The 10,245-nt window shown below is 50.9% G+C and overlaps 1 protein-coding gene across 3 annotated transcripts; it reads left to right on the top strand.

The window, feature by feature from the left end:
• Window positions 1-392: 392 nt before the first annotated feature.
• PHF24 (PHD finger protein 24) lies at window positions 393-5,415 on the top strand (the record flags this gene model as incomplete). Of its 3 annotated transcripts, XM_079791196.1 has the most annotated exons (8): window positions 393-440; window positions 552-770; window positions 1,656-1,841; window positions 3,517-3,595; window positions 3,899-4,104; window positions 4,452-4,612; window positions 4,895-4,990; window positions 5,319-5,415. In XM_079791196.1, the coding sequence occupies 8 exons, from the start codon at window positions 393-395 to the stop codon at window positions 5,413-5,415; spliced, it is 1,092 nt and encodes a 363-aa protein (XP_079647322.1). The 3 variants fall into 3 exon arrangements, with proteins under 3 accessions (XP_079647322.1, XP_079647321.1, XP_079647323.1); XM_079791195.1 differs by having other exon boundaries at window positions 393-770; XM_079791197.1 differs by lacking the exon at window positions 393-440 and having other exon boundaries at window positions 643-770; window positions 1,721-1,841.
• Between the last annotated feature and the right edge of the window lie 4,830 nt (window positions 5,416-10,245).

Raw genomic sequence — 10,245 nt, 5'->3', positions numbered from 1 at the left:
GTCTTCTGACTCCTTAACAATTGCTCTCTCCACCCCACCACTACTGAGTTTAAAATAAAAAGAAACTGCAGTGGCCTGTGTTACACAGTGGTTAGAACATCAGTCCACATACTAAGGGTCACAGGTTCAATTCCCGGTCAAGGGCGCGTCCCTGGGTTGCAGGTCTAATCCCTACCCAGTCAGGGCATGTGCAGGAGGCAACAAATTGATATGTCTCTTTCACATCAATGTTTCTCTCCTTCCCTCCCTTCCACTCTCTCTCTAAAAAAAAGAGAGAGAGAGAGAAACTATTTAATAACATTTGCCACTTAGGTAAATGCTTGAAACTGATTGGCTCAACATGGTCAGCCATTGGCTGAGTCCGGGCCCCTCTGCTTTTTGCTCCCAGAGCCATGGGGGTGTTGATGTCCAAGCGGCAGACAGTGGAGCAGGTGCAGAAGGTGAGCCTGGCCGTGTCTGCTTTCAAGGATGGGCTGCGGGACAGGCCTTCCATCCAACGCACAGGTGAGCTTCCAGGGTCCCACCATGACACTGTAGAGGGCTCTGTCCAGGAGGTGCAGGAGGAGAAAGAAGCAGAGGCAAGCACCTCAGTGCTCCAAGAAGAGAGCAGCATCAACCGTGCAGCCTGGGAGAGGCTCCGAGATGGGCGTGGAGTGGAACCTGAGGAGTTTGACAGGAACAATCGTTTTACCCCTCCTGCCTTCATCCGCCCTACCCGGAAGCTGGATGATGACAAGCCTCCAGATATCTGCTTGGAACCCAGAGAGCCTGTGAGTGTCCCGTTAGGGAAGGTTCACCAAGTGTTAGACCTTCTGAGGATCAGGAAGCAGGACAGGGAGGCCTGGGTATGGTTAAAGTGAGACTCAAGACCAGAAAGATGGAGTTGACTCTAGAACGATCTTTGAGTTTCTCCCACACAAATAAAATGGTTAGTTACATTCTGGATTAGTCTTAGTGAAAGACTTGAGGCAGTAGGTGACAAGGAATGATACCATGGCAGGTCTTCTGCCAGCCTTCCCACCTACGGGATAGTACTGCCCCGTGTAGGGAGCATTTGGAAATTAGTGGGGTGGGGAGAATTTGGGGAGGACACAATAACTGTGGGAGTTGCTACTGGTATCTGGTGCCCAGAAAATCAGGATGCTAAGTGTCCTGCAATGCCTGGGACAATCTCTCACAACAGATTATTCTTTCCAAAAATGGTAGTAGCATTCCTGTTCAGAAACATGGTCACACAGGCCGGAGCAGCTGGAAGAGCCTGCTGGTTCTTGTCTTCCAGAGACAAGACGAGAAATACTGCCTCAACACTGCCTCCAGTTGGAGTTGTTCCTCTAGGCCGGTGGTCGGCAAACTGCGGCTCGCGAGCCACATGCGGCTCTTTGGCCCCTTGAGTGTGGCTCTTCCACAAAATACCACGTGCGGGCGCGCACATACAGTGCGATTGACACTTCGTGGCCCATGCGCAGAAGTCGGTTTTCGGCTCTCAAAAGAAATTTCAATCGTTGTACTGTTGATATTTGGCTCTGTTGACGAAAGAGTTTGCCGACCACTGCTCTAGGCTGCTCCAGGGAGACAGCCCTATAGGAGTAGCTCTGTGCTTGGTGGCCAGAGGATCTTGCTGCACATCCCTATTCATTCCTGCCATCTTTCCCCAGGTCGTCAATGATGAGATGTGTGATGTCTGTGAGGTCTGGACGGCCGAGAGCCTCTTCCCATGCAGGGTCTGCACCAGGGTTTTTCATGACGGCTGCCTGCGTCGCATGGGCTACATCCAAGGAGACAGTGCAGCAGAGGTGACCGAGATGGCACACACGGAAACAGGCTGGAGCTGCCACTACTGTGTGAGCCTGGACAGCAGGGGCCATGGGCTGCTGCACCTCAGAGAACATGGCACTTTTTCTGGAGGCCCAGTCTTAGAACACTGGTTTCTAGGCAGTGATCTAGGAGTTTTCCAATCCTGTCCCCTAGTAGAGCTAGGACAGGATCTCTCTACTTCAGTACTGTTGACATTTGGGCCACAATAATTCTTTGTTGTGGGGGCTGTGTGCATTGTAAGATTTTTAGCAACATCCCTGGCCTCCTCCTGCCACCATCTAAACACTAATGATTCTCAAATCTGTGTGTCCAAACCTAAATGTTCTCTGTCTCTTGGACTTATATTCATCTCTATGCTTTACATGTACTTCATATTCAGCATGCCCCCAGATGAACTTATCTTTCTCCCAAAACCTGTTCTCCTTCCATTTCTTATCTCCGTGAATACCACTTCACCCTACCCCCTAGTTACCCATCCCAACTTATTTCTCTCTTTCATTCCTCACATCTAGTAAATCAACAGGTCCTATTGATTCAACTTCCTAATACCTCTCAACTCTCCATTCTCATGCTTTAGTTTAGCCACTCATCTTTCCTTATCTCTACTATCGCAACAGCCACCTAACTGCTCTCCATGCCTCCAGACTTTGCCCCTCTAATCCACTTTCCACACTGCAGTCAAAAATCTCACCGTGTTACTCCACACTTCAAAATCCTTCAGGGACTCCCCTTTGCTCTCAGAATAAAGGCCCAATTTGAGGGGTTCAATAAGGGGCAGTTGAGGCACTTCATAGCCAGGCTTCTGCCTACCTCCCCTCCCTTTTATCATTCCTTCCTGCTCTCCCCACACACACACTCTACACTCCAGCCACAGTGCACATCTCACAGTGTTACACACCACTGTGCCCAGCATATACAACGTGCTCAATAGGTGTTTATTGAAAGAATGGTTTGAGTTCTTTATGAAATCCACAAATGAATATTCATAAAATGTCTGCTTCCTATTCTTTGCTGGTATTTTAGGGGAGAGGGGAAATAACATACTAGAAAGGATCTTTGATATTTTAAAGACTGTAATACTGTAAATGGATGTTAACAAAATAACACATCAGTGCTCTTTTGAAATTAAAACTTCTATGGCACCACAAAAAAAACCACCCTCGTTTGATTTTAGGAACTTTGTCATAATGGCATCTCTTTCAAAACCACTTTGGAGTGATACAACCCATTAGGAGCAGAGTTACAGTTAAAATTATTTTAAGCTAAAATACTCTTGAGCACAGTCTAACACAGAAGCCAGTTCCCTAAAATGGATAAAGATGGAGCTTCTCTAGTGGATGGGGCCAGGGATTCACAACTCCACCCACTCTCTAGTCCACTTTCTCCCTAGCAACAGCTTCCGAAGGCACTTCCGAAGTATCTCCGAAAATAATTTTTAAAAACTGTTTTAGTAAAAGGGACTCAGGTCTGGAGTCAGGATACCTGGGTTCTGGGGAAGCCCCTGCCCCACAGTTGAGCAACTCAAAGCAAGCCTTTCCCCTTTCTCCTTGATTGTGAATGAGAGACTAGTTTACATGATCTCAGAATTGCCTTTCGGTTGAAAAACTATTTCCGTTTCTCTGGATCTTTGGCCTTTCTTCCTTACTGGCCTATGTGGCCACTGACTCAGCTCTTCTTCTTTTTCTTTTTTTTTCTTCTCAGAACAATCTCAACCTGCTGCTAACCGAGGAGGAAATGTATAGCCTCACAGAGACCTTTCAGCAGTGTAAAGTCATCCCTGGTAAGGCCGGAGGGTGCTGCCGGATGGAGCGGGGCTGGGCTGATTTCTCCGTCATACTTCCCAGGATGGAAGGAATGTCGTGGAATGTGGGGGTTAAGGGGTAAACAGGTCCCTGTTCCCAAGCTGTTGGCCAGCAGGAGCACCCACACCTGACCACAGCCTGAGTCATTCTAGTGATGGGAGGTAAAGGCTCTACAAGAGCTGTGGATATAGGGGCCCTAGAGGGCACCCTAGAGGTGAATGGAGGTGCCCCGTAGGATGGGGAAGGAGTGGGCATGGCTAGCATGTGGTGCCTCCCCGCAGATTGCTCTCTGACGCGGGAGGACTTCCTGCGCTACCGCCACCAAGCAGCAAAGCGGGGGGACAGTGACAGGGCCTTAAGCGAGGCGCAGGAGGAGCAGGCAGCCCGCCAGTTTGCAGCCCTGGACCCTGACCATCGAGGACACATCGAGTGGCCCGACTTCTTGTCCCACGAGTCCCTCCTACTTCTGCAGCAATTGCGTCCCCAGGTAAGGGCCGGCTGAGGTGAATGTCTGTGGGATACTGGGTGGCAGACTCGTGGGAAGCACGCTGGGCAGGTTGGGGGAACACGGGGTACGCTCTGAGGAGGGACCAGTACCAGAAAAGGGCTCAGGTTCCCTCCAGTGGCAGGCGACCCAGTGCCTCGGCTGAGGAAACTGCCCAAGGAAGACTGATCTGCACTGGACCCCACTGCGAATGTTGGTGTTACCAGAAAGGCTCTGGGCTGCCGCACAGGGAGGCTGCAGAGGTGGTAATGGAGGTAAAATTCTCTGTGGCTTGACAGTTTACAAAATATTTTTACCCCCAAGATCTTAACTTGTCTCTTCTTCCTCAGAACTCTCTGTTAAGGCTTCTGACGGTCAAGGAGCGGGAGCGAGCCCGGGCCACCTTCCTGGCGTGGGGCAGCGGGAGCACCATCAGTGAGGCCGAGTGCCACCGAGCACAGCACTCGTGGTTCCACAAACACCTCCCACAGGCTCCTTCCTCCAGTGTCAGGTCCGCTCCCCACCAATCCCTGCCCCCACTACACCCCCCCCCCACCTTTCCCACCTACATGGCCGTGGATAGGAAATGTACCTGTTTCTCCTGCCAAGAGCCAGGAGAGGATCCTCCTGTGCATCAGACAGAGGACAGTGACCCCTGTTGGCCAAGGCACCGGGCAGTCTGTACTCCAAACTGTTGCCCCACATCAGAAAGCCTAGACATGCACATGGGTTCACCAGAGTGTGGGAGAGGCCAGGCTTTTCACTCCTAACTACATGCGCTTATGCCCAACAGCATCAGCCATGTGGGTCCCATAGCAGACAGCAGCCCAGCCAGCAGCAGCAGCAAGAGTCAGGACAAGGCACTGATGCCCACAGAGCATGAATCCAGGTGAGTGGGATCTCCTCGACTGGCTGTGTGTGCTCCCGCAACCACCCAATACACACAAATAAGAGGGGGTATTACCCATTGTCACCCCCAAGCAGCAAGTGCCCACCCTAGAAACCAGGTTCCAAGAGAGCACATTTGACCACAGATCCTTAGGGCCTGCCAGCTGGTCTGTCAGCTTGGAAGCACAGCTGGCCATAACCATGTCAGGCACAATCCAGGGCTCCTGGAGTTTTGTCCAACTCAAGCCGCACTGACACTGGGATCAGGTCCCATGAGCCTCCGGGCTCTGCAACCAGCCTCACAAGCCTGTCCTTCGATTCTCTTCCAGATCTGTGGACTGGCCCGCCTTCCTGCGGGAGAATGTCATCTACATCTTGGCTGCCCGCCCCAACAGCGCAGCCATTCACCTGAAACCCCCAGGATAGCGGGGGGCAGAGAAGCTGGATTCTGGGACAGTGGCGTTCTCTCCTTTTCCCTTCTCCCTTTCCCCCCACCAACCTCTGGTCCTGAGACTTAGGAGGATGGAGCACTGCCAACATCTCCGTTTGTCACCAGGCTTTATGGCACTGAAATCACCATTCCCCTCACAACAGAGGCAGGAAACGCACTGCTACAGGGAGAAGCCCCGGGAGCTGTGGCAGCACCCAGTCCTGGACACACACACCCACCTCCACGTGACCCACCGCCGCACATGTGTATGCCTGCACACTCACCCCTTGCAGCCCATGCTTTCAGAGACCTGGTTCTTCCGGTTTAAAAGGACCAAAGCTCCTTTGTGAATCCCCTGGTACAGATGAGGGGTCTTGACTCACCCCATTCTATTGGCCAGTTCCAATTCCATTAGATAAGACACTGGCCAAGCGGTTCTCAATAAGGGGCATATCAGACTCACATGCTGTCCTGGAGATGCTGACACGTTCCCTTTTCCCCCATTGAAAATCCCTCCTGTGCTGAGCCACTGTTCTAGTAGGTGTGTGCTATGTCCCTCAGGGTTGTTGGGGTGGGAAATGGTTAAAAACCACCACTGCACTTCAGCACATGATTTACTTCAATTCCAATTCCTGGTAACAGAGACGGTAACTAGTCTGTGGAGTCCTAATTAGAAAAGGGAGGCAGTCCCTCCCAGGGACCCAGAAGTCTAGGAACTTCTCAGCCAGGTCATTCAAGTCCTTTAAAAGTCCTTAGAAGAACTGTCAAAAATCAAGGTGAGCCATCCTGGCCCTTGTTTTTCAGATGCGACCTCATGGCCCAGAGCCCAAGGGGCCTGAATGGAATAAGTGTGATGGCAGGAGTCACAGCTCTCTGTGTTAGATGCTTCACCCAAGTCAGCCACCACGGAGACCTGAAGCCTGAGCTCCAGTGAGGACAAGGTCTGGATGGAAGAGGCGAAGGCTCATGCTTTTCTGTCCTTCCAGCTCAACTCAACTATGGACCTAGAAAAGTGTGTCATTGTATGGAGAACAGAGCCAGCTTCTTCCACAGACCAAGAAAGAAAAGCTCCACAGAAATTCTGAGGAGGGACTTCTTTCAACCACCCTGGCAAAGAGGTTAAGAGGCTGGATCTAAGAAGAGGATTTGCATCTCAGCTCTCTTAAGCAGATAAAATTCCAGCAAAGCCTCACAGAGAATTCCGTTTTCTCTTCTCCCCATCACTGAGATATGGCCTGAGTTGCTACTTCTCCCCACTGTTTGCTACATGTTCTTCTCCACCAGGGTAAGGCCTGGGCCTAGAATGGGAGACCTTTGGGGACACGCAGAGGCTGCCACAAGGCCACCAAGCCTGGCCTCCAAGCCCCAGCAATCCTTCCTAAGTTCTCAAGTCAGTGCATGTTGTGGGTCAGCCCTGGTCCTTGGGATCAGGTTTCTGTTTCCAACCTAATGACAGGTTTGGCCAGATCTGACTACCAAGAGTTATTTGAGAGGGGGTTGGCTCTATATGCAGAAGCCAACATAGCTCTATTGCTCAAGTAATTTGTACTAAATTAGGTGTTTACAAAAGCAGCAGCATACAGCTCAGTGTTGAGATGCTTAGAGGAAAGAGGGGAGCTACAACCAGGAGTGTGGTATATGGTCTCCTGCAGAAACTGCCTGACCTGGAAACAGGGTGAGAAGCTCCTGGGGTTGGATTATTTTGGACTAAAATGAGACAGATAGAAGACGAGACTGGGTTCATGTATATGACCCTGGAAAATTCAAAACCCACAGCTTTTTTTTAATATATTGATTTTTATTGTTGTTAATCCTCACCCAAGGATATTTTTTCCATTGATTTTTAGAATAGAAGAGGGGAGGGAGAGAGAGAGAAACATTGATGTAAGAGAGACTCATCGATTGGTTGACTCCCAAACGTGCTCTGACTGGGCCCAGAGATTGAACCTGCAACCTAGGTACGTGCCCTTGACTGGGAATTAAACCCACAACCCTTCAGTGCGCAGGCCAATGAATGCTCTAACCCCTGAACGAACACCCTGGCCAGGTCCAAAACCCACAGGTTTTTGTAAATATTTCTTACCCATACTCTCAGGACTGATCAGTAGGAGGGCTCATTATTCAGTCCGGCCAAAAGAAAGAAAAGAAAGAGAAAGCACATGACGCGGGCTGAAGGACTGCATCTGAAGCAGCCAGGCCTAAGAAGATTAAAGCACATTAAGCACAGGGCCTCCTGCTTACTCTCCCGACAAATCACTTTCTACACCAATGGCCTTGGGCTTCTTGATCTCGTGGACAGGGCGTTTTGAGTAAAGACAAGCTCTGGACTTTGAGAACTGAACAGCTTTTTTCCTCCTGCCTCATCATCAGTCACAGGGACTGGAAGTCTACCCTCTTGTTCCCTGACCTTTACAGGTCAAGGTGATGCCTATCTCTCTGGAGGTGCAGCTTCTAGCTTTCTGTGGGTGAGTGGTGAGAGACCATGGGCCCGGTCAGGCTAGCTGGATCCCTAGGCCTGGCAAAGCAGGCCCCGGAGTTCTTCCACAACAGGATCGGGCCCATTTGGGATCACCTCTCCCTATTCCAGGACAGCAAGCTTCCTTGGTAGGGGTATGCTGCAGAGGGCCCAGGGAACATTGCCCCCAGCAAAAGGTAGAGTCCCCAGGCCACAGGAGTCCCAGGAAGCTGAAAAGCATAGAAAAGCGACCAGCTTCTTCTCTGTAGGCATCTAATGTTTTACCAAAGGAGAGGTTCCATAGTCCTCCCAGTCCAGCGTTGCAGAAGCCCCACCCCAGCCCCTGTTCAGGATCTCCCTTTGTAGTGCCCTAATCCATGGAGCCCTTTTATAAACCTAGTGAACTCCATTCTCTTTCCTTTTCAAACCCTTTCATCACTGTGACTGTCTGAAATTCTGCCAAGCACAAAAATTACTGTCTGACTCTAATAAGGATAAGAGAAAATGTTTCAGGCTTTTCTTGGCAGCCCAAAACTGAGATCAGTGCTTTTCCCAAGAACTCCCCACCCCACCCCCCACAACCTAGAGAAGCTGGAGTTACATATATGCTCCTCTGAAAAGCATCTGCCCTAAGCCTGTTTTTCACCCAACAGTCCTCTTCCCCATGCTCAAATTTAAGGACAGGGACCTCTGGATGACACCATGAAGCTGCAGCAACAGAGGGTCAGCTGAGACAGTAGCTATGGCCACATAATGTCTCTAGGCCTGCCCCGTGGCTTCCTGTGCTAAGACCAGCCTTCCCCAACAGATCCAGGCTCTGCACTTTGGAGCAATGACCGCTTTGGATCCCAGGGATGGAGCAGTTCCCTCACTCCTAGGTACTGACCCACTCTCAAGTGCTCTTCTTCCTTTGAGGACAGCCACAGCCAAAGCCATGAGCACATTGCCTCCTCCTGCCCTCAGCCCAAGTGACTGGGCCTGCAGGGCTGACACTGGCCTTTCTGGCCCTGGTGCTCCCTGTGGGATGTCACCCTGGCCTTGTTTGAGTGGCCAACTCGGGGGGTTCCCCCATTCCTATCACCAATATGGGAAGCACAGAATCAAACTGCCTGGGAAGAGGACACCTCACAGGGGGTTAGCCCAGGATTGTGCCTGGGCCTCTTAGGCCAAAGCACAACCTCAACCGTTGCAGGTCTCACAGCTTTAGTAAGAGTGATGCCAGGAAGCCCTAAAGCCAAAGGGAAGCTCAGCAGAAGCTGTCTGGCAGGGCCCCAGACCAGCCCTGACCACCCCAGAGCCAAGAGTAACCTCCAGATAGGACTGGAAGCAGGCTCTAGTGGCCCGCAAGCATGTCCTCTTCCAACCAGCAGAGTAAAGGCGCTATAAGGCAGAACAACCTTGATGCCACAATTTCAGGACATCCTGGCAGCACCTGTAACCATACCCTGTTCACCCCTCTATTACAGTGGAATAAAATTGCTACTCTCTCCATGCCATTTAGTTTGCATTTGCCCAGGATCTCTCTCTGGGCTCTTGCCTGCAGCCTGGATAATAGAGATCTCCCTGAGTGGACGATACTAATGCACATGCCTGGACTGGGCACTTTCCCTGCTGTTGCTTTCCTGCTGCCACTGCTTTTGACAACCTTGAAAGGAAAAAAACTAACAAAAACAGCTTGTAGAGTTTCCACCAGACCCAACTAGCACTAAGGAAAACCTTGTTCCCTCTGGGCCGCATGCCCTGATGACCCAGATCATGGAGACGGTGAAAGGTCTGGTCTGGGCCACTAAGAAGCCCAATCACAGTGTGTACAGAATGGGCTGGTGTGCCCACGGATATGAACAAGGTATAAGTATCAAGGCCTTTCCATAGCTGGTGAAACACGGGCCTTCAATCTTAGCCTCCTTTTAAGAGATGGCGGATGCTCTGTCTCCCAGCCACATTCAGGCTTGTGAGTGAGGTGGGTTCTGAGAGCACTCAAGTAACAATGGGGGATCCTATGTCCTGTGGTCCTTCATGCCCTTCCTATGTGCTTCTCCGAGGAAGGTAATTGACAGTAGCTGAGGGGAACATCCCCAAGCCCTGTCTCCGCATCATCCCAGCTGCATGCTCCTCCCCACGCTCAGCTTTCACTCTAGAAGGAGCCGATGCTCCAGGGGGTGAACACAGTGGAAATCATAATAAAGAGATTGTGATGCTGTTTCAGCTTCCTGTTTCCTATTGTTTGGGGCATCTGGTGAGTTTCTGTGTGATTTCCTATCATTGGCCAATTCCTGAGTCTGAGTCTAAGACAGGAGCAGCGATAGCCTCCAAGAACACAATGCACCATGGTTCTCTTTCTAAAGCTTTCTTGGTACTGACCTTCCCAAGA

The sequence above is a fragment of the Cnephaeus nilssonii genome (genome assembly GCF_951640355.1).
Source record: "Cnephaeus nilssonii genome assembly, chromosome: 14".
Taxonomy (NCBI): domain Eukaryota; kingdom Metazoa; phylum Chordata; class Mammalia; order Chiroptera; family Vespertilionidae; genus Cnephaeus; species Cnephaeus nilssonii.
The sequence above is the reverse complement of the archived record's forward strand: the minus strand, read 5'-3'. Positions and strand labels throughout refer to the sequence as shown.